We start from the raw sequence: 25,883 nt of genomic DNA, 5'->3' as shown, positions 1-25,883 counted from the left end.
CCGCCCGCCCGCCCGACCGACCGCCCGCCCGCTCACGTGACATAATACGTCCCCGTCTTCGACGGGCGTATAAAAAGATATTAATGGATGTTTTCAAGATATGCACAACAAAATCAAACGTATATTTATCAAATAAATATCATACATGCATCTCAAATAAGTATTAATAAGTATTAAATCAATTTAATAAGAATTATGGAGGCTAGTGGTGTACACCAGGCTTGTGACGTAAGTGTTGCAGGTTCGAGTTACGGCACGGCACCGTCATGTATCTTTGAGCAAGATACTTTACTCCGCTTGTTCCAGTCTACTCAGCTGTAAATGAGTATGTGGTTGGACAGTGCTAGAATTGTAGATTGCTAGCTACTCGTGCCGAAATGGCAGCAACGGCTGTATGCTCCCCAGGGAGTTGAGAAAGATATTGGCTGGTTGCAAAGGCCCTATAACCACGGATAATAATGAACTACGAACTAGGTTGTGATAAAGCGGTATATAAGAACTTTGAATTATTATTATTATTATTATTACTGAAATATATCATGCAACATTCTGTCAATAACCAGCATTACTGATATCATTTTCAGTGTTACATCAAATGGAAAAGTTAACGCCACATTAACTGCATCTTTGTTTTATTATTTTTGTCCTTAGATACCCTAGTGTTAATTTTGCCCTTCACATTTAATTACTATGTTTATGCTGTTTACTTATATTCCCTGTAATGATAAATTCACCCTCATTATGGAGGGCAAAAAAGGCTAAAAATAAACAGCAGCAAAAATTTCACAGTATATACCAGATCAAAGATGTTGGGGCGTGCCTGGTTGCCTATGTGTAGGAGATCTCTGAAGCCTTTGGTGATGGCCAGAGCCATAGGTTCCCCCTTCCTCTCCAGTAAGGCATTGGTGGCCACTGTTGTCCCCATCCTAATCCAGTCAATCTGGGCAGAGTCCAGCGGCTCATCTGGGGGGAGGATATGCCCCCCTACCTGTAAATCGCAATTTAACTTCACATGAAATTTATTGGTTATTTCATACCCGATTGCAAGTTTTAGCAAATTTACTTAACTTGCACTTTAGAGTCGACGAGAAAAATGCTTAAATAATTACTGGTCTGTTTAACACAAATACAACGTATACTATTGGGATTGCACTTTAAGTGCCAGTAAACTTATATACATGTAAGTAGCTATGTTATATGGCAAGCCAAGTTGTCATTTATTCATGGAGCAATGTTGATCCAGTACTTGATCAAATTATATAAGATATCTTATATAATAATATAATAAATCAGATACATATCTTATATACTAAATAAGATATCTTATATATCATATAAATTATATAAGATATCTTATATATTATATAAATTATATAAGATATCTTATAAACATATAAGATATCTTATAAATATATAAGATATCTTTTAAACATATAAGATATCTCATAAACATATAAGATATCTTATAAACATATAAGATATCTTATTTAAAGTTTATGAGATAGCTTTTATCTTTTATAAGATATCTTATATATTTTATAAGATATCTTATATACTTTATAAGATATCTTATAAACTTATAAGATATCTCATAAACTTTTCTTTATAAGATATCTTATTTATATTATAAGATATCTTATATCTTTTAACGGATGTGACCTTACAACATCACTCATTTTCAAACATTTCTTCTTTGTCCGTCTCGCAAGAGTCTCGTTCTCTTTAAGATATCGCAATTAATTATCTTTATATAAGATATATTATATATTATATAAGATATCTCATAAAGAAATTAAGATACCTTATATCTTTTATGAGATATCTTATATAATATAAGATATTTTATAAAGAAAAGAATATGAGATATCTTATATTATTTGGTTAAGTACTGGATCAACATTGCTCCATGAATAAATGACAACTTGGCTTGCCATAATGTTACAGTGTTTGGCAGCGACAGAGAGGATGGTATTACACAACAAGTAACCCGAGTATCATGATCATGTCTGAGGTTTATATGAGAACAAAATTTAGTCAAGTCATCACTTGTTTGTCTAATTAACTACATTAAATCCGAGATCATCACAATAAACACTGCATAATACGTCTTGCCTGATACATTAATATAACAAAACCGATTAAATGTTTAATCAATTAGTAAGGTTTCTTGTCAACATAATCAGTAACTTTCAAATCCCTTCCTGCTAGAATTTAAGTCTCCTAATCTGATTAGAACAGGGCTGCAGATTGAAAAATGTATGTGAGCTTCAATATCAATAACATTAATGTTGTACAGGTACTAACTATCTATTTCTACATGAAAAGGGTTTGCAACAGGTGCCTTAATTGTGGTACTGATGTTTCAACACCTGAATATTTTGGAACAAAGATTTTTCAGTAATTTGGAAAGAAGTTTCAACACTTGTTTAAAGATATTAACATTATATACCATTTAACTAGAATTGTCAAAACCAGGCAAACTGTGGTAACCGGTTACTCGAACAATCTTTAGATAGAGTAATTACCGGTTAATTGGTCAATTTGGTAAATAAAAATAATAAAGAAAGACAATACGTTATATGTTTAGCAAATGTTCTAGTTAAAACGTATTTACACCACATACATACATTATATATAAATTAGCATGATACTTTACTCGCGTATTTCAAGCTTAATGCAGGAAATAGTTACATGTACCCTCAGTAAGTATACAAATGTATTTCATGGACAACAAATATCGGAATACAGTAAGGCGGGATTCAAGTTAAGTTATCTGTACTCGAAATAATATTGTTCTTTACTACTTCAGAACAAAATTTAATCGTCCAACGTTTTAAAACATGCTTGCTCATTCAAGTATGTACTCTACAGATTATCTTAACATCTCACATGTAAAAACGAGTTCTACCTCTAAAATTAGATATTTAACAACTTTGTATTCTGGATTTCTTTTAAACTTTGTTCAGTTTTTTTTATGGTGCTGGCGGTATCTCTTTGTCAATCTTTATATATAATAGAGTACAAAAACTTTACTAACATGCATGAATATGTCGGTCCGAACACTGTATTTTTCAAACAAGAATTCCACAGAAGTGGATGTGTCACCTGCGCAGGACTTGCTTAGCACTGCATGAAGTTTGAGTAAGATCGGCCCAAGGAAACTTAAGTTATCGCACAAAAACAGATTTTCTTTTTATAGTAACAGTGACCTTGATCGTTGACCTTCGGACCTGAAAAGCAATCCCAAGAAAGCACTTTTAGTAAGGAAGCACTGCATGAAGTTTGAGTTTGATCGGCCCAAGGAAACTCAAGTTATCGCACGAAAACAAATTTTCTATTTATAGTAACCAGTGACCTTGACCTTTAACCTTTGGACCTGAAAAGCAATAGAACTGCATGAAGTTTGAGTTTGATCGGCCCAAGAAAACTCAAGTTATCGCACGAAAACAGATTTTCTATTTATAGTAACAGTGACCTTGACCTTTGACCTTCGGACCTGAAAATCAATCCCAAGCAAGCACTTTTGGTAAGGAAGCACTGCATGAAGTTTGAGTTTGATCGGCCCAAGGAAACTCAAGTTATCGCACAAAAACAGATTTTCTATTTATAGTAACAGTGACCTTGACCTTTGACCTTCGGACCTGAAAAGCAATCCCAAGCAAGCACTTTTGGTAAGGAAGCACTGCATGAAGTTTGAGTTTGATCGGCCCAAGGAAACTCAAGTAATCGCACGAAAACCTCTGTGCGGACGACGCCGACATAGCAATACCTATATGTGTCACCAGCTTTTCGCAGGCGACACAAAAACTATCCGATTTTGGTCACATCTAGATCTATATATAGATAATTTGTAGGTCTAAGCCAGGGAAACATGGGGCTCCCCGTAGGGGTAAATAAATGTCAGACTATTCGTGACTACTAATAGACTAGATGTTCACCTCTGTGACATAATAATAAATATTCCACATCTATGAAATATTTTTCTTTAGTCTTCTAACATCAGCCATACCTGTGAAGGCAAGATCAAGACATTAACATATTTCCCATGGCCTGACATGGGTGCCAATGTCACCAAGGTCATATTTTCCATGTGCCTCAATTAGGGGTTCAGTGGCAGACCCAGGGGTGTTGCCCTAGTTGCCCGGGCAACACCCTTTTCTGTGTCCAAAAATAATCTGGACTTAGGTTTTTCAAGATTTTCCTCTTATTCATATGGGATTTTCTTCTAACATCAACCAACCCGTGAACTATGACTTTCTATGGCAAGCAGCAGTTTGAATATCTATATATGCCTCAGGGTGCAGTTGCCCAAACAAGGAGTCCACTACTTATACTATAAACGGTTAATCCTCTTTTGTTTATATATTAGTAGGGTCTCCAGTCAGGTCAGTGGTGAAGGCTCAACGGACTGTCTACCTAATCGTATTGTTCTAATGTCACGGTGTGGTGATCACCCTGACTGTTGAGAGGGGATAAAACCATCTGTTGGAATTAGGTATATATGTTAATTGTTATTTCAAAGGTAGAGTCCATTTCATGATAGATAAACCTGTATTTTCACCTGTGGTTTCATGTACACATGATCACCAGGAGTGATTTAATATTATACCTGTTAAAAAATGTAAATTTCGAAAAGTTCAAAGACAATAAAGCATCCACCTTAGCATCACGTTATCAGGTGAATAATAACCAGTGTTAGCATAAAAGCCTGGCATGTATATATATATATCCTTTTTAACAGGTGTTGCTCTTATACATATGCATGCATACAAATTCACAATAAAAGACAATCAGTCAAATCATAATTCATATTCATGACAAAATACATTAATATTTAATTGCAAAAATGCTCGCCTAAACTACATGCACATGAAAAGCATGACACAAACATCAACATTTTAACCAAAAACCTACATTTTTACCATTGTTTCAGAGAATTTGATAACACTCGCTCCACTCGGCCATCATAAAATATAAATACTCTATGTTATAAAATATAACCTGGAATAATACTGCAAACTCAGAAAACTATTCTATGCCTTATGAGATCTGTTTGACAATGGAAATAATGTCCGATAAATACTAGCTTTCTACGCTTGGCAGTGCTTGAACAAGTTTATTATTACATCTTCAGAAAAAAAATTGCCTCGCTCTGCTCGGCAGGGAATTTATAATTGTCACAATCTCAGAAATAATGAAGTTCTATATATTGTTTGGTGCCAGGAAGTAGTATACATGTACAACCGACATGACAATTATAATTTAGTTTAAAATTTTAGGTAACACCCAAAATGAATTCCTGGGGTTGTACCTATGACTAAATACAATTATTGAGATGAATAAAATTCCCACTGTCCCTGTCAGTAACATGTCACTAGATGTTCACAAATCTGACATTGTCTGTATACATATGTAGATTTTGACTTTTCATCGCTCTGGAAATAAACTCTGTTATTTTGCATATACACAATACATCTCCAGCACAGACATGCATACACACATACAAATATTAGTCAGGTGGCATAGGACTAGTAGTTAGCGCCTGATAAGGCAGCTCCTGCGAATTCTTCAATATTGTATATTGATTAATATATATGCTAATCATATTTACTGTATCAAATTGTATATATATGTACTGTAAAGCGCTTTAGAGTGGCTTATGTTAGCTAGATAGGGCACTATATCAAATGTTGTATATTTATATATTTATATGTATGCATGTGTTATTTTTTTTTTAATTATTTTTTGACATTTTCCATTTTTCTCAAAGTTGGTGATAAAGCTACAGTATAGAGTAAGGGTATCTGATTTTGTACACTTTTTACACAGATTTACATAAAAAAAAATCCAAATATGTCTCCAAGACGATCACGTCCTGTACGTAATCACGTACCCTTATTCTACATGTAAGTTATATTTATCTTTTCCTGTGGTGTAAATTAAAGCTCACCTCCTCCATGATGCGCCGAATGCCCTCCCTGGGGGCATCAGGGTAGTTTTTAGGGTCTACGGATAACAGCTTCATGACTTTTACTTCACCTCCAGGACATCTAGCCCAGATGTCAGTAAAGGTACCACCACGATCAATCGCAAACTGGAACATGTCAGCCATTTCCACCGTGTCACTGTTGTATACAAATAAATTAATAATCAAATCAATAAGTCATCTAAATTCACTACAATTTCTCTCTTTTTAAAATAACAAATACATTGAAAATGTTGACAATTAAAGTATTTTTGCAAGAAAGAAAACTGTTTCCTGGATCAATCTAGACTTGACACTTACTACAGTGTTTTATCTACCTGAGAATCATGAGTCGAATACTCAGTTTTTCAATTTGACTCCTTGAATTTGTTAAAATTGATTAATTTTACATAGGATGACTCAATGATTTTCAGAACTTCATTATGATCGAGAAATGACCCACTTTATGAAAAAGGTAGATAAAACACTGCTACTTTACCGTTTATGGGTAGTTTCCCCTACAGAAAAAATAATAATTATCCGTTCTTTGAAATTCGGGCCCCTTATTTTTACGATGCTTAAAAGTTCCACTATTTCAACAAGAAAATATCGGGTATTATATTAGGTAAAAAAATTAAATCACAACCAAAAGGATTAATGTCAGAGTTAAGTTGACGAGATGTTCGTCGCACAGACCAAATTTTTATGATGTGCTACGTTACAAGATATGTTTTGATTTATAAAATAACTTTTCTCTTCTTATACCTCTTCTTGTCAAACATCACATCTTATGTATTATGACGTCATATGGCATTTTCGTCACAGGGTGGCTAATTTGGGTGCATGGAGATTTTGCCTGCACTAACGTTAGATTGGTCCATGTGTGTGTTCCTAATCATACTTTTTCTAGACCACCGTCCAGATTAATGACCCGTCCGAGTTTTTCACCCCACAGTTAGGCTATATTGTTACATATTTTTTTTATCGTAGATATAACGTTACATGTCATGTCACTCAGCTCACTCACAACAAAACAAATGGTATAATCACCTGTTGGATTATAAGGCAAGGAACCGATATCTTCTGCAAAATGTCCACCTAATCCTAAAATTCCAGGCCGAAGGAACCTACAGCTGTTACGTACCCCAATATGACGAGAACTCGAGTAAGATTTTTGCCAGTTACTTCCCTTTGTGTACTCTCTGTATGGAAAACGAAAGTAGATATTTACAGACGGTACCGACCTACATTCTGCATGGTGTCTCTAAACATGTCGAGGAGGATTACAAAGTTTCTCGGGACCTGTACTTACAGGCGCTTCATTGTTATAAAGAATCACGTGAATGTTGTCCCGGAGATAAAGACTAGCATCCAGACTAGAAGACAACTTGCCACAGGAAATGTCGATCCAGGGTAACACTTTGATAGAATGAGGCTATAAGCTTATACATATCTTAACAGTTCTAGGTCTACCATATAGTGACCACCTTCAACTGATTGAAGATTTTGTCACGAAGTTGGGTTTATGCAGGACAAATGACAGTCTATATAATTTATTCACTTAGTTAAAGTTAAGAGAAGGAACATCTAAGGACCTGTTCGTTTATGCGGAACAACTGGTTTGACCGTCTTTAAATTTAACATTTTCGGGTATAATTCCTGGCGGACCTGCAAATGATTGTGCAGGCCTTGCAACGCTTTGTCAAGGCTCGCCTGAAAGCAGCATCAGATTTTTAGGTTCGACCTTATTTAATAAACGAACAACTGTGGTCCAACCGGTTCAACCGTTTAAACGAAAACGGCCTAGGTTTGAGGAGAATCCGAAAGAGAGGTCCGAGCAAGCCTGTTCGGAAAAGGCGGAAATGAATAGAAATGGTAAATTATTATGTAAAGTCTGTTGAGGTAACTAATTACTCAGCATCTTCAATTTTATAGGTGTGTCTGGAAAGAAGAGAATATTGTTTTGAAAGAGTTGAAAGTGGGTGCATAATAAAGATGTCAGATGGTAATTTGTTCAAGTCTAGTATGGTACGAGGAAAAAAAAATGTTTGTCTAGTTCGTGTTTTTGAGTATTGCTGTTGGTATTGGACCTGTAGGGAATTTCTAGGAATTCTTCTGGCTAGGTGCATATGACCTGTCATCGTGGATATGGCCACCGTGCCCTGATATCTATCACCCTAACACTGACCTCTATTCCATCACCCTTGTGACTGGCCTCTATCACATCACCCTTGTGACTGGCCTCTATCACATCACCCTTGTGACTGGCCTCTATCACATCACCCTTGTGACTAGCCTCTAGCTATCCCATCACTCTTGTGACTGGCCTCTATCACATCACCCTTTTGACTGGCCTCTAGCTATCCCATCACGCTTGTGACTGGCCTCTTATCACATCACCCTTTTGACTTGGGTCTCTATCACATCACCCTTATGACTGGCCTCTTTCACATCACCCTTGTGACTGGCCTCTATCGCATCACCCTTGTGACTGGCCTCTATCACATTACCCTTGTGACTGGCCTCTATCACATCACCCTTGTGACTGGCCTCTATCTCATCACTGTTATGACCAGCCTCTATCACATCACCCTTGTGACTAGCATCTATCACATTACCCCCTGTGACTGGCATCTACCACATCACCCTTGTGACTGGCCTCTATCACATCACCCTTGTGACTAGCCTCTATCTATCCCATCACTCTTGTGACTGGCCTCTATCACATCACCCTTTTGACTGGCCTCTAGCTATCCCATCACGCTTGTGACTGGCCTCTTATCACATCACCCTTTTGACTTGGGTCTCTATCACATCACCCTTATGACTGGCCTCTTTCACATCACCCTTGTGACTGGCCTCTATCGCATCACCCTTGTGACTGGCCTCTATCACATTACCCTTGTGACTGGCCTCTATCACATCACCCTTGTGACTGGCCTCTATCTCATCACTGTTATGACCAGCCTCTATCACATCACCCTTGTGACTAGCATCTATCACATTACCCCCTGTGACTGGCATCTACCACATCACCCTTGTGACTGGCCTCTACCACATCACCCTTGTGACTAGCATCTAACACATCACCCTTGTGACTGGCCTCTATCACATCACCCTTGTGACTGGCCTTTATCACATCGTCCCTGTGCCGCACTCCATCACATCATCCTTGTGACTGGCCTCTATCACATCACTCTTGTGACTGGCCTCTATCACATCACTCTTGTGACTGGCCTCTGTCATATCACCCATGTGACTGGCCTCTATCACATCACCCTTGTGACTGGCCTCTATCACATCACCCTTGTGACTGGCCTCTAGCTATCCCATCACGCTTGTGACAGGCCTCTATCACATCACCCTTTCGACTCAGGTCTCTATCACATCACCCTTATGACTGGCCTCTATCACATCACCCTTGTGACTGGCCTCTAGCTATCCCATCACGCTGACTGGCCTCTATCACATCACCCTTTTGACTCAGGTCTCTATCACATCACATTTATGACTGGCCTCTATCACATCACCCTTGTGACTGGCCTCTATCGCATCACCCTTGTGACTGGCCTCTATCACATTACCCTTGTGACCGGCCTCTATCACATCGCCCTTGTGACTGGCCTCTATCTCATCACTGTTATGACCAGCCTCTATCACATCACCCTTGTGACTAGCATCTATCACATTACCCCCTGTGACTGGCATCTACCACATCACCCTTGTGACTGGCCTCTATCACATCACCCTTGTGAATAGCATCTAACACATCACCCTTGTGACTGGCCTCTATCACATCACCCTTGTGACTGGCCTCTATCACATCGTCCCTGTGCCGCACTCTATCACATCATCCTTGTGACTGGCCTCTATCACATCACTCTTGTGACTGGCCTCTATCACATCACCCTTGTGACTGGCCTCTGTCATATCACCATTGTGACTGGCCTCTATCACATCACCCTTGTGACTGGCCTCTATCACATCACCCTTGTGATAGGTCTGTTGGTCATAATTCATATCCAATTTTTTAACTTAAAATATTGTAGCTTCCTTAGTGGTCAGTAATGATCAAAAACTTCTTTTTTTTAATCTCATACATGTACCTTTTTTTCCTTTCAGATTTTTTGCCAAGATGCAACAAGCAAGGACTAAACTTGCAGATGCTGACAAACAAAGGTAAGATATATATACAGCCAATGTGAACACTAGACAGGCCACAGTCCATATGTTTCCAAATCACTGTCACTAGGCTAGCTACAGTCTCTACATTTTTTAGCTCTTGTCCAAAGACTGGCCACAATCCATATGTTTCCAAATCAATGTCACTAGACTAGCTACAGTCCCTACATTTTTAGCTCGTGTCCGAAGACTGCCTACAGTCCTTATATTTTTCTAGCTTTCTCTTCATTCTTATTTCCCCTTATATAAATAACTTTGGTCAATTGATTTGGTAATTTGCAGGATTGTTTTTTAGTAGGCTTAAAAAATAATTTTGGAATGTTAAAAATATTTTGTAGTTTAAGTTTTACAGTTAATTTGAAATCATTTTGTACATTTGTCTGTTCAACTTTTATAAATAACTATATTGTTTCTTTGATGATTTCTACATACTGAAAAATTGTATCAAATGTAACACTATTTCTCATATTCATTCTGATGTCTTGGTTTGTTTGTGCTTTACATCCTATGAACATTTATGGTAATTTAAGGACAAGCCAGGTTTTGGTGTGGAGCAGAGCCTAAGTATATGGAGAAAACCACTGAACTGCAGCTAATGACTGGCACCTGCTCCACGTAGGCCTCAAACCTGTGACCCATTGGTGGAGGGCTACTGATCATAGATGGTCAGACTCCTTAACCACTCTGCCACTATGGCCCCTTTCAGTTTAATGGACTTAAACCACCATAAAATTCTTCCCAATTATGTCATCATATGTCAGTTCTTTATGTACCACTTTCAGTGCAATTGTGTCTCATAAGGAAAAGGTCAATGGTATGGATATTCATTTTGAGACGACAGGTGACGGTCAGGAGATTCTCCTGCTCCTTCCAGGAGCACTTGGTAAGTAGTATGAACTGTACATGTTAAACATCAAATATCACAGGTCTGTGACTCTATATACAGGTACATTGTAGGTACTGGAACACTTTTTATCTGTAGCGTTTGTCAATATATACCAGTACTAATGTTAAATACTTTAAAAAATACTCAAATGCATTGATACATACTTCACAAAATTTACATCTATATTAACAACAGGATTATTCTTTATACAGTGGTTCTGAAACTGGCTCAAATTGTGGAAATGTGGGATAAAATTCAACTATAAAAAAAAAATTGTATTGAATATTTGACTTCTTGTACTTACAGGTATACATTTGTTTGGTAATATACTGAAATCTTACAATGCTGAATCTTTCAGGATCAACCAGAACCGATTTTGAGAAGCAGTTGACAGGGTTTAATAAGTCTGACTACACCTTGGTGGCGATGGATCCCCAAGGCTACGGGCGGAGCATCCCTCCGGAGAGGACATGGCCTCTAGAGTACTTACAGAGGGATGCTGATGATGCCCTCCAACTTTGTAAGGTAATGAATGACATATTCTTATAGGGTGAACATCAAATATTTACATTTCCATGGCAAGTTCCTCTATAAGCATTATCATAAGAAATTGTGTTCATAGGGCTATGAATGCAATTGGATCAGTGTCATTTGGAAGTTTCTCCACCCGCCTTGATTAACATGAGAAAGCCGTTAGAAGCAAACATTTTGGTGAGGTTTGATAATAACCAATGTTAATAACAACTAAAAATTTCAAATGTAAATATAAGGATTGAACAGCATTTTTAGGTCACCTGAGCTTTAGCTCAAGTGACCTATTACTATCCGTCTTCGTCCGTCCTCGTCCGTCCTCGTCCGTCCTCGTCCGTCCGTCGTCCGTCGTCCGTTAACATTTTAAATTTTCAACTTAAGCTGAAATTCTGGTAAAGGGATATTATTAATATTTCATGGGAAGGTTTCTGACATCTCCCTGACCAAGTGTTGTTATTTTTCGGGTCGATCAGAAATCCAATATGGCCGCCACGGACGCCATTTTGAAAAACTATTTCAAACTTAAAGTCAAGTTCTGCTTGGTCGATTGAACTGAAGCTTTGTAGGAATGATCGACTCATGGTCCTGATTAAACGTTATTATTTTTTGGCAATTCAATCCTTGTGTAAAAACAAACTTGTTTAGCAGTTAATAAGTACCTTATTTCATCCTTCTCGTCACTAGTGGTAAATAAAACTGTTACAATATCCTTCCAGTTCACATTATCTTTCGAGGCTTATATTTCCTTCCAGTACTTACCAGGTCTACCATCACAGTTCAGCCTGTCTCATTGTTAACAGGAGTTTTCACAATTTCGTCTCAGCTTTGTAAAAGGACCAGCTGGTTGGAAACATAACTACAAGTTGAATACAATATGTTTGTGTCAATATGATTTTTCATGCAAGCTTGTGCAATTATGGGTATCCATCTGGCATCTAATTTTTCCTTAATGAATAACCGCTACAGAACCATGAGCTTTGAAAGTCCTACTGTAGTATTATACCCATAGCTTTTTGGGATAGACAGCTATTGAAACTGTGTCCAAATGACTGACCTTGATCCACGTTTAAGGTCAAAGGACAGGGGTCAGTTTTATATCAACAGCTGTCAAGATAGTTCAGAAGAACGACATTGTGCATGTAAATGAGACAAAATCTCACATATTTTATCAGCTCACCTGGTCCGAAGGACCAAGGTGAGATTATGCCATACCGTGGCGTCTGTCGTCCGTCCGTCAACAATTTCTTTAAACGACTTCTTCTTCTTAACCACTGATTGGAATTTAACTAAATTTGACTGGAAGCATCCCTAGGTGGTGGTGATTTAAAATTGTACAAATGGTCAGGCTGACCCCCCAGGGGGCTGAGGGTGGGGCATAAAGGGGGCAATTTGGCTATATTGCTTTAAGCGACTTCTCCTCTGGAACTAAGAGATGGATATCAACCATATTTGACTGAAAGCATCCCAAGGTGGTCGGGATTCAAAATTGTACAAATGGTGGGGCTGACCCACCAGGGGGCTGAGGGCGGAGCCAAAAGGGGGGCAATTAGGCTATATTGCTATAAACGACTTCTTCTGTAGCCATGGATATCGATCATATTTGGTCGGAAGCATTCATTGGAGGCAGGGATTCAAAATTGTACAAATTGTGGGGCTGACCCCCCAGGCGAAGGTGTGGGGCCAAAAAAAGTTTATTACTTGGAAATGGTTGAGATCCCCACCATATAACTATATATACAATTGCTGAGTTTAAAGAGAAGAATGCACATTTGCTTCCAGGATGGCCCTAGGGTCTGGCCCCACCCTTGGAGACATAGTCCCTAGGCCATAACTTTTAAACGGTTGAGAGTCCCACCCCAAAATTATATATGCAAATACTGGGCATAAAGAGACGAATGCAGTCATTATATTAGAATAGGCCCTGGGGTCTGACCGAACCCCTAGGGACCTAGTTTCTTAGTCACAGCTTGGAAACAGTTGAGATCCCCACCCCATAACCATACATAAAATTGCTGGTCATGAAAAATCTTATACAGATATGCTACAAGGATTGGCTTTGGGGTCTGGCATATTCCCTTGGATCTAATTTATGAGAATGTTTTGCCATGATTGCTTAGAAATCCAGGTGAGCGATACAGGCCCTCTGGGCCTCTTGTTTGAGTTCCAAGTCTTTGTTACTATATGTTTCCTTGGATGATTTTGTTTGACATGCAATAGTTGTCCAACTATTTCTCGTGACTCATTAATTATTTTTAAAATATCTTTATTTGACTTTAAGGTCGATACAGGTGTGGGGAAAAAATAAAGTACATGTATATATACTGATAATATTTTGAAATATGAAGTTTGTTTGATCACTTCAGACACTGGGTCTGCGTAAGATCTCCGTACTGGGATGGAGTGATGGCGGTAACACTGGGATGATCTTGGCAGCCAAAGAACCCGCGCTAGTCAGCAAGCTGGTGGTCTGGGGCGCCAATGCTTATTTCACCGAACAGGACATTAATGCATTTGAAAGTAAGTTAGCAAACTATGCTTATTGTTCTAATCATGAGGTACTTGTTATCATAATCATAACTTCATTTTTAAAAATTAAGTCTTTATTTTCTGTGTATACTGTAACATATTATGTCCAATAATTTCCCCAACACCAGCAAAGAACAAAGTATGTTTCAAGTTAGTTTTGTATACCCCCCACAACAAAGTTAGGGGGGGGGGGTATACTGGAATAACCCTGTCTGTCTGGATGTCTGTCCTGATGTCTGTCTGGATGTCTGTCCTGATGTCTGTCTGGATGTCTGTCCTGATGTCTGTCTGGATGTCTGTCCTGATGTCTGTCTGGATGTCTGTCCTGATGTCTGTCTGGATGTCTGTCCTGATGTCTGTCTGGATGTCTGTCCTGATGTCTGTCTGGATGTCTGTCCTGATGTCTGTCTGGATGTCTGTCCTGATGTCTGTCTGGATGTCTGTCCTGATGTCTGTCTGGATGTCTGTCCTGATGTCTGTCTGGATGTAGTCCACAGTTACTTGTCCGGAAAACTTCATCTTAACTTCTGTAAAAGCATAATATTTTCATGGTTTTTAAATATAATCCCAACAAAATTTTAAACACACAAAATATCAAATAAACTTTTAATTTTTATTATAAATCCATAGTGTATTTATATTTAGACACAATTCTTGATTTAAGCATGAGTCTACAAAGTATACATTATGTGCATATCGCTCCTTGTGTGTAAGCTAGATGTACATGTATAGGGCGTGACGGATTTGACCGATACCCATCGAGTGAGTAAATCTCGCCCTATCTTACCTGTACTATATTTACCTGCACTGTGTCGTCACGCCTATCAATTTAAACTTCTCACTTACCAGAAAAAATACAGGGTTTGAAAATATTGATTCCACGAAATATAATACCAACAAATTTGTCCCCATACAAACATAACGAAATTTAACCCAAACGAAAGTATATGCTTTTTACAGTAACAGAAAGATTGTATTGACACTTCACTTGAATGATCAGTATATTTTGAAGTTGTGCACCGGCATTTTAATTTCTTTTTACACATTTCAAGGTCACCTGAGCTTTAGCTCAAGTAACCTATTGCTATCCATCTTCGTCCATCGTCGTGCGTGGTCCGTCGTGCATCATACAAGGTCCATTAACATTTTACATTTTCAACTAAAGCTATAATCCTGGCCAAGGGATCTCATTGATACTTCATGGGAATGTTACCGACATCTCCCTGACAAAGTGTTGTTAATTTTCGGGTCGATCAGAAATCAAATATGGCCATCACGGCCGCCATTTTGAAAAACTATTTCAAACTTAAATGAAAGTTCTACTTGGCCAATTTAACTGAAACTTGGTAGGAATGATCGACTCATGGTCTGGACAAAGTGTTGTTAATTTTCGGGTCGATCAGAAATCCAATATGGCCACCATGGCCATCATTATGAAAAATTATTTCAAACCTAAAGTCAAGTTCTACTAGGCCGATTTAACTGAAACTTGGTAGGGATGATTAACTCATGGTTCTGAAAAGTGTTGTTATTTTTTGAGTAGATCAGAAATCCAATTTGGCTGCCAGGGCCATTATTTTGAAAATAACTATTTCAAACTTAATATCAAGTTCTAATACATGTAGGCTGATTTAAATGAAACTCTGTCTAGGAATGATCAGCTCATGGTCCTGACAAACTTAAGTTAACGTTATACTTAACTATTTTGTACTCAAATTGGTACATATTTCAACAACAAAAATAAATACTGTAGGACTCAGGTGACCGTTAAGGCCTGTTGGCCTCTTGTTTATTGTACAACATTTGAAGGCAATGACACCAAGTGATTTACTTTAGATTACATAAGTAACATGTCTTTCTGTAGAGATCCGGGATATTTCATCATGGAGTGACCGTATGAGGGAGCCGTTTGTGAAGGTATACGGAGAAGAGTATTTTCAGAAACACTGGAGCAAGTGGGTGGACGCTTGTCAAGCTTACTACAACGACCGGGAAGGTAAAACGACAGGGAATGTATTCCCAGTACATTTGACCCAACACCCTTATTTTTTCTTTAAATCCAATCTAATGATTTTTTTTTATGAAGTAACATTTTACTAAATTCCTTATCACGATTAGTTACAGTGAAGCCTGTCTTTACAGACATCACGAGGGGCTGTATCATCTGGTCTGATAAGTCAGTGTCTAGGTAAAGTCTACAGTAAAAACAGAGAAGATGCTCTTTTGGGAACAGTAAATTTCTTGTCTAGCTTTTGTAAAGTGAAGTTTTTCTGCATAGTGTATAATGTGTTTTCATAAGTCAAATCTAAACACCTAAACAACTGAAGGAAAAGTCTGGGTTCCAGCCAGATCTCCATCGTTGGTGATTTACGATTTAGTGACTGATCAACAAGCTTGGATTCAAACTGGTTCAAACTGTATTCTCTTTAAAATAGTTCCTAGTGCCTATTTGTAAAATTACTTTAACAGAAAGCCATATCACAACCTTTGTCACAAACCCATTGTCACACTCTTTTTGAAGAGTAAGATTAGCCCTCTCACCTTGTCACAACCTCCTTGTAACACTCTTTAGACGGACTTTAGCACCCCAACTTTGTCACATTCCCCTTGTAACACTCTTTAGACGGACTCTAGGACCCCGACTTTGTCACATTCCCCTTGTAACACTCTTTAGACGGACTCTAGCACCCCAACTTTGTCACATTCCCCTTGTAACACTCTTTAGACAGACTCTAGCACCCCAACTTTGTCACATTCCCCTTGTAACACTTTTTTCGAAGACTTAGTCCTCTCACCTTATCAGACTTAACCTCCTGACCTTGTCAGACTTAACCTCCTGACCTTATCAAAACCGGTGGCTATAGTGGCCGAGTGGTTGAAGGTGTTGGAGATCTATGATCATTAGCCCTCCACCACTGGGTTGCAGGTTCAAGGCCTACGTGAAGCAATCACCAGGTACTGGCCGCAAATTCCTCTACCAACTAAACCTAGAATGCCCTTAAATGACCATAATTGTTACGGTAATTGGATGAAAAACAAAACTAAAGCAAACTTATCAAAACCCATTTTAAACTCTTTCTAAGGACTAAACCCCTTCTGCTTGTCACAGCCACTTTGTGATACTCTCTCTTAAGATTAAGCCTCTGATAATCTTGTTTAAATCCCCAATTTCCCTGTGGTGCTGAGGCTCTTTCTGAGGAAGGACTAGGCCTCTGTCGTTTCGGTGGTTGAGTATAGCAACTCCCAAAACAATTAATTATTTTTCAACCGGTGATTTGTTTACTTTATATTTTTGTATGATTAGTAGATCAATATGTTGGGTAATTGTCCAATTCAATAATATCATCTCTTAAATCTGGATATCACTCTTCATTTTTTGTTTGGCTCAGGTAATATTTTTATGGACGACCTGAAGAATATTACAGCGAAGACTCTGATTATCCACGGCGTGAAGGATGCCCTGGTAGAACAGGAACATCCTGACTACCTACATGCTAACATCAAGTGCTCCGAGTAAGTGTTCACCTACATGCTAACATCAAGGGCTCAGAGTAAGTGTTTACCTACATGCTAACATCAAGGGCTCAGAGTAAGTGTTCAGTATATGTTAGGTTATACATTGACTGATTTGTAAATACTATATCCTAATACCGGTGTCCTATAAAATATTCATTACCATAAGATACCTATCCGGATGAGTATTATATGGGGGATGAACATTTTATTTGACACTGGTGTAGGTCGTCATTGAACTGTATCAGAGACATGACTGTTTGCCATGATTGTTAACCGCTTGGATTGTACAAACTCTCTAGTCTAGCAGCTATAATTTTGTGTAATTTGAACAGAAACAACATCTGTTTTTAATTTCGTTTAATTATGACTGGAGGTTTACCATTTTATTAGGTACCTATAGGAAATATTGTGTATTATGTATAATAACTCAATTAAATTCAAGACTATTGATGGGATCATATTGTAAAATATAGTAAAATGTTTGGTACTTTAGCTGTTATTTCTGTATCAGTTAATATTTATCTGCTTTACTTACCAGGTTATTTCTAATGCCGGAGGGGAAACACAACCTGCACATCCGCTACTCAAAAGAATTCAACTCCCTCGTCGAGGAGTTTTTGAAGAAATAAAGTCACTGGGTCATATTCCCTAAAGTGTCTTGCATTTTTTTATATCGCATATCATGATTAATTGTCTTCCTGGAGAATTTTTGTCTCCTCAAATAAATATATTTGGAATACATTTGTGAAAGGTTGTACCTGCATACAGAACATAGTCTCTATTTTTGCAATATGTAATTATGTGTATCGTAAAACTAGTTATCAAAGACACAAACAACGCAAACACCAAATTAGCTACTATAATATTTTTATTTTTTAAGGTTTGGCGATTATATGGCCACGGCTTCATACAGATGTGGTTACCGACTCTAAATTAGAGTCATAGGGCAAACCAAACTTAGATAACTGCAGATCAACTTGATCAAACTTGTGCAAAATTGCAAAACTTGGGACAATTGAAATAAGGACAAATAAAGTGAACACTGGGAACAGATGTACACCCCATTTTCCCCACTTTACCAATTACTTATTTGACAATAGTTGGTCCCATTAGAAATATTTGTAATTTAAGTGAACACTGGGAACAGCTGTACACTTCAAATTAATTATGCTATTAAATTGCAAATACAATTTGTGAACTTCACAAACTTATTTAAAGTGAAACTGTTCATTGAATGACAACTGGTCAATATGGTAAAAAATTTCACTGAAGCGGTACTGGTGTTGCCTCAAAAGACCGCCACATGGCAATGCCTGCAGTCACACAAAAAGGTAGCAGGCATAGCCAACGCCACCATACCGCAAAATTCAAATTAAACATCAGACACCCGCTACTACTGTGAGGACAAGCAACTCAGTAGTAAGACTGGGCACCTCATGCCGCCACAGCCAAATAATCGTAATCGCAATTCAAACCTGACAACAATTTAGATATCAATACTTTTTGAAAGAATATTGCCAAGATCCTGCTGCAAATGATACAAAAACATTTCATTGCCTAACTCGGACAGATGGACCTTGTCCATAAAAAGATCAGGGCAATCTTCCCGTATCTCAGGGTATCTAATATAACTGCCTCCTATGGCTGTGAAATGACTGGCCACTTTGCTATTGACCCTCACCCTGGCCCTATCAACAGCCACATGAACAATTTCATTTCGCCACTCCAACCGAGGTAAAATTTGTGACCAAACAAATTTTGTCTCTGGCATCAACTTCATCAAACTGTCCATTGTTTTTAATATAGAGTGGCGGAGGTCACAACTCACTAGTTGCCCAAGATCATTCCCACCACAGTGAATCACCATAATGTGGGGGGTGTCCTCGACCGTCAGCAGATGTCTAACGAAAGGCTCCAGTTCTCTCCAACGCAGACCACCTTTCCCTTGCCACCATACACTGGCATGGTAGCGGCTCAGCCCAAGATTTACTCCATCCCCTGACTTCCTTGCATGGAAAAAGGCCCTTTTCACTAATGAGGACCCCACGATCCAAATACGGTTTCTGACATCTGAAAGTCTTAAACTGACAATCAGATGCAAAGCTGACAGGTGATCTCTAGAAAATTTAACTAAAATAAACTGTAGAAATACATTTATACACTTGCCTTGGTAGCTCCAAAATACATTTAAAATATTTTAAATTGATACAATGCTGAGTAATGTTCACCCAGACTACTGCAAGGTACTGTATGAGTCTTACAAGCCTCAGCACAACTCCATGGTTGGGACTCGAATGTATGACTTAAACACCTGTGATTCCCATCTACCCAGTTTTTTTATTTCATCATCAGACATACCAACTGCAGAAGCCCTAGTAGCAGCGCCTATTCTAAAAGAGTGTGATTTATAACGCTCTGTAGATACTCCAGCTGTATTCAGAGATTTTTTTAACATTGCATTAAATTGATATTTTGTTACCGGTAATCCACCAAAATGACAAAAAAATGGACCTGGTTTACTTGGCCTGACTGCCAGGAATTGTTTTACCAACAAAACTGGGCATATTGGGGGCTTGGCTACTGGCAAGCATACTGTCACACCTTTACTTAACTGATCGGTCTTGGAACTAGACAATGACAATTGAACACTTGATGCAGATAACACAACATAATTAATACACAGTGTATGGGAGGTAACTCACAGCTTATCAACTACTAATTCCCCAACTCTGAAAAACCCAAAAAATGCGGCAGAAAAAAGTGTAGAATACAATATTTGTTCATACTTTGAACAACAAAACCACGTGAAGGGCCTGGAGAAGCTTCACCAACAATTCAGGAGTAACAGGCAACCTGACATCTACCCGTTTTGACAACCTTTGCATTCCTGCTAACATTTTTCTGATGATAAAATTTTGTGTATTATACTCTTGGCCTAACAATTTACACTTAAAAGCTATACCCGACAGATAGGATTTTGCTGTGCTGGGAGCATAACTGCCGACAGACAGATATGATATAATCTTGATAATATCTTGCAATGGTGGGGGCCAGGACTTGGCGAGATGATACTGTGAACGGAAAGCCTCGAATACATTTATACTTGCAACATATGCTTTAGTAGTATTCTCAGAAATAGAAGCTGAAATCAATTTCGTAGTTTCAGCTTGGAGATCAACATTTGGAATGCTACTGGGATTGCTGCCGGCTCTGGATCTGCCATTGGTGCTAGTTGCCGGAACCGAGCCCTCTGTAGACGAGATATAGAATCTGCTACACTGTTATGAATACCCCGAATATGAACAGCCTTAAATTGTATATTACCAAACATGGCATGTAACACAAGTGGACGGACTAACTGCATGACCCTTTTTGATTTTGAAGATTTCTTATTAAGAATTGTGACCAGGGCCTGATTATCTATGTTCAAGACGATTTTTTTGTTCTGCAAAAGTGAACCCCATATCATCAGTGACAGAAGGACGGGAACCAGTTCCAGGAAGGTTAAGTCCCTCATAACATCAGTGTTTGCCCAGGACAGCGAAAATTTAGATACAAAAACTTAAAATTTGTTTTGACAAAATATGATTGTGATTACCATGGATTCTGAGATAGCAAGAGGAAGTTATAGGGGAGATAACTCTAACATGCATCTGCTCCGCTAGGCTTAGGTAACAACCAACCAATAAATATAACCTAATTTGTGCTTAGATAAATCAATTTAATTTTTTACATTAAATTTTAATATGTAATTATGTGTATCGTAAAACTAAATATGAAATATTTATACAAATTAGCAAACACAGATATGACAATGATAGAGTCTTACAAGCATGTACATGGCTGTACATGTATGCCTGTACATTAGGTGGCACAGTGGATAACGCTCACCTTTCACCGAGGCGGCTGGCCATGGGGATCTAATTTCCCCGTCATGTATGTGTAAAGGATTGTATTAAGAGTCAGCTGCTCAAACATGTGGGGGTTTTCTTGGTAATCTGGTTTACTCCCACATTAAAACCCCAGGTATGCTACCATCTGCGCTATATTAAAGTGATTAATATAAGTAAATAAAAGTTGTTTCATAATTGTTGTAAAATAAATAATGTTGAATATTAATAGGTATTGTTGTAGTGTCTTGTTCATGTTTTTCTGCAGTCAATTGCGATCTGAAAGCAGTCTACAATTTATTTTTTGCTTGACTTGAAATGATATTTAAAAATTAGAATACATATACATGGGTATAGAAAAATACAAACCTAACAATTGTGTAGTATTTTGTAATAAATAGAACAGCTGTCTGTCACCAAGGCTCAGTAGTATCCATTGTTACGTTGCATTTACCATTGTACGATATGCCGCTACTGGAAGTAAGCCTACTAAGTTCAGAGGACATTCATATCAGCTATGAATGCCATTACCCATTTGCTGATGTTGTCATTTTATGGTGTCATAATGGATACCCTCGAAACCACGTACCCTCCTTAAAGATGGCTTTTCTACAGTAAACAAACATACAGGCTACACAAATCTAATTGAAATTAATGTTGAATTCTAATAAATAGATTTTGATATTTCATGATAGTAATGTTTCCCAAAAATAGTAAATAAAAATATTGAACTGCTTTCTCTTTGAGTTACTAGTCAATGTGAATGCCGACTGGAAATTGAAAATGGAGCATTTCGTTATGTCAAACTGGTGCTGGGGTCACCAATCCGCTGGCACTGGCGTTTATAGTGTGATAATACCATTCCTCTGTCATACAGCTACATGGTTTGATGAAAGCAGTGTTAGTGGCTGATTTTTGTGTTTCTTTGACAAAATGCAATGTTTACGAAACCAGACTTGTGTTGATATTTTCCTGCTCTCAAAGAAGTGTTGTTCGCCTACAAATCATGTTTGTTTATATATAGTCTTCACATCACATTGTCACGTTAAGTTGACAGAGCTTTATGAAGTATGATTTAGTATGTAATCTCCTGTTATTGTCATTAAGATGTTCATACCAGTTAATTACATTTATCTTGGAGTATAATATCAAGTTCTGCTGGGCCGATTGAACTGAAAGTTGGTAGGAATGATCGCCTCATGGTCCTGACAAAGTGTTGTTATTTTTCGGGTCGATCAGAAATCCAATATGGCCGCCACGGCCGCCATTTTGAAAACCTATTTCAAACTTAAAGTCAAGTTCTGCTGGACCGATTGAACTGAAAGTTGGTAGGAATGATCGCCTCATGGTCCTGACAAAGTGTTGTTATTTTTCGGGTCGATCAGAAATCCAATATGGCCGCCACGGCCGCCATTTTGAAAACCTATTTCAAACTTAAAGTCAAGTTCTGCTGGACCGATTGAACTGAAAGTTGGTAGGAATGATCGCCTCATGGTCCTGACAAAGTGTTGTTATTTTTCGGGTCAATCAGAAATACAATTTGGCTGCCATGGCCGCTATTTTGCTACTAAGTTCTAATAGGCCGATCTCACTTAAAATTGGTCTAGGAATGATCAGCTCATGGTCCTGACAAAGTTAAGTTAACATTATACTATTTTTTACTCAAATTGGTACATATTTCAACAACAAAAATAAATACTGTAGACTCAGGTGACCGTTAAGGCCCATGGGCCTCTTGTTATGTTTATTCACTGTTTATTTTTGTACATGTTGTCTTTAGTCTGTCTGTCCGTGCACAGGTATTTCATAATAATTACTTGGTGAAATCAAGGCTGTACTATATGCACACTTCACTTATAGGTAAGTGATAAACTAATAGGGCAAGTACTTATACTACAGGTAAGTATAGAACGACAGTAGATGTAATTAAAATGTCAGATCATCATAACCCTGTCCAATATTGTGGAAGATGTTCATTGTTTCAGTAGCTACAATGTATAGGTACAAAGTTCTACTGATTTACTCGTGGAAGATGATTAAAGTGGATTTTTTTAATTGATAGATATAGTTGGGTGACTTATTTCCTTCAATCATATCCTGAGTCAAAATAACTTGTATGAATGTTGATTGTTACTGATTTGATGAAAATTGTGAATATAACCAGCCTAGGAACAACAGATGGAACAATCGGCAATATAACATTGTTGTGATACATTCGGCAATATCACATTGTTGTGACACATTCGGCAATATATACCATTGTTGTGATACATTCGGCAATATCACATTGTTGTGATACACTCAGCAATATAACAATAATGTGACACACTCAGCAATATAACAATAATGTGATACACTCAGCAATATCACATTGTTGTGATACACACAGCAATATAACAATAATGTGACACACTCAGCAATATATCATTGTTGTGACACACTCAGCAATATATCATTGTTGTGACACACTCAGCAATATAACATTGTTGTGACACATTCAGCAATATCACATTGTTGTGACACACTCAGCAATATCACATTGTTCTTACACACTCAGCAATATAACATTGTTGTGACACACACTCAGCAATATAACATTGTTGTGACACACTCGGCAATATAACATTGTTGTGATACATTCGGCAATATAACATTGTTGTGATACATTCGGCAATATAACATTGTTGTGACCTATTGTTATTAGGCACTAATTTTGTTATTTCTTATTACCCCTTTCTTGGGGATCGTATTGTTTGATATACAATAAATGATATTAATTCAAACACATGTTTTTACAATGACGGTATATATACACTACCTTAACATTAGTGTTGAGACGCCAATTACCGATGTGTCAATTTACACTTATAACTCTGTGCAAAAACTACTACCGCGGTAATGTGCCAAAGATCGGGGATATTTGTGTTACGTCTGGCATGTTTGAGGTTATAACGGCGACTTATGATAAAAGATTTAGTAGAACGGTACATTTGTAACAGCGTGCTACATAACTAAACTGTGTTACTTAACTCTAAGTAATTGTACTACTGGTTTAAAATAAATATTCATTTTACAAATCACAATTAGTTATAATCAAAACTTACCCTGAACCTAATTCGTCATCCACTAGGACAAGATAGGACTTCACACTTCTTTGGTTACAAAAATTCGAATCGTACTCATCAGCTCTGGTTCACACATATTTCATAGAAATCGTCACTTGACTACTTTACCGAAACTTTGACAGTAACTTAAGACACGGTGGATGTATACCAGACGTAAGCTGAACTCGCGGAATTGGATAAAGCTAGGATGTTGGCAATTTAAACGTATCCACAATTTTTTTAATCATGCCAAAGATAAAAGAAAGTTTAAAACACTAATTGTAAACTTTATAATGTATCTTAAAACTAACTTTAAATAGCATGTCATGTATCGTATAGGTTGTTGTATTTCCTGTAGTTTCCTGAATAAAGATGTTTGCTTGCCATATAGACATTGTGAATATAACTAACAGACTTCAAACGTCACAGATTACATTTCAAACTTTCTATTTACCAAATGCAATACAGCATATAGGTTATGCAATTACATCACTCATGATTCATATTGAAGTACAATATACAAGATGGCGGAGGATGATTCCTTATTCACATTGAACATTTACTTTTGGCTGTTGCTTGCATCAAATATTTGCCTAGTTTATTTAAAGTTTTGACATTTGTTCATGAGAATAATTCAATCAACTTGAATACGCTTGAATGTCGATAAAAATATTGTTTTAAATATGTATTTCTTAACTCAGAATAAGCTGGACAAAGTAGTATAAAATGCATCTCATGGTTTTGTTAAGTAAAATTGAAATGTTTTTTTTTTCAAGGAAAACAATAATATTTCTTTTAATGATGAACTACAAGAACCAATGAATTAGAGTAATTGAGCCCGCCTCCGTGAGGTGTATACTGTATACGAAAGACCGTTGATTTATCCAGAAGTGCGTAAACTATATCGAATATTAAATATATATTTGCATAATGATAGCAAGTATCACACAAACGAATTTAAAAATAAGTATAGCAAACAAACATGAAAATTATCACTCGGAGATTTCCTGTCAACATTAACTACACGTCCGTCTTTATTAGCAACACACTCTTCAAAATAGAGTCAATGCTCTGACAGAGTGAAATAGATACGGATGGCGAGTAGAATCTGCATTCTGACACAGGGACCTGAAATTTGGTTACAGTCATACATGGATCTAATGTGAGGTGTTCAGAGTAACTTTAAAATAGCTGATATCAATGTTCGGTAAGATGCCATCCCCAATGAATGATGGTATCATTGAAGGTGGCATTTTAACCGAAAATCGATATAAACTAAAACG

General features: G+C 37.5%; 2 protein-coding genes across 3 annotated transcripts in view; one reads left to right on the top strand and one right to left on the bottom strand.

Moving 5' to 3' along the window:
- LOC110446313 (5-oxoprolinase-like) overlaps positions 1 to 7,103 on the bottom strand; it is a 114,736-nt gene extending 107,633 nt beyond the window's left edge. For both annotated transcript variants that reach the window (XM_021491398.1, XM_021491397.1), the window contains exons 1-3: positions 7,016 to 7,103; positions 5,951 to 6,125; positions 797 to 988 (exon numbers count right to left, since the gene is read on the bottom strand). In XM_021491398.1, coding sequence (XP_021347073.1) covers positions 797 to 988; positions 5,951 to 6,112 — 354 coding nt within the window. In that variant the 5' untranslated portion in view covers positions 6,113 to 6,125; positions 7,016 to 7,103. The remainder of the gene's footprint in view (positions 1 to 796; positions 989 to 5,950; positions 6,126 to 7,015) is intronic.
- On the top strand, positions 7,103 to 18,259 carry LOC110446314 (valacyclovir hydrolase-like). The gene is made up of 8 exons (XM_021491399.1): positions 7,103 to 7,378; positions 10,088 to 10,144; positions 10,930 to 11,030; positions 11,392 to 11,558; positions 13,928 to 14,081; positions 15,955 to 16,086; positions 17,480 to 17,603; positions 18,145 to 18,259. Exons 1-8 carry the CDS (start codon positions 7,116 to 7,118, stop codon positions 18,233 to 18,235), a joined length of 1,089 nt encoding a protein of 362 aa, XP_021347074.1. The 5' UTR covers positions 7,103 to 7,115; the 3' UTR covers positions 18,236 to 18,259.
- Positions 18,260 to 25,883: the final 7,624 nt, after the last annotated feature.

Source organism: Mizuhopecten yessoensis, unplaced genomic scaffold, assembly GCF_002113885.1.
Source record: "Mizuhopecten yessoensis strain PY_sf001 unplaced genomic scaffold, ASM211388v2 scaffold2671, whole genome shotgun sequence".
Lineage (NCBI taxonomy): Eukaryota > Metazoa > Mollusca > Bivalvia > Pectinida > Pectinidae > Mizuhopecten > Mizuhopecten yessoensis.
This window is presented reverse-complemented; position numbering and strand designations above follow the sequence as displayed.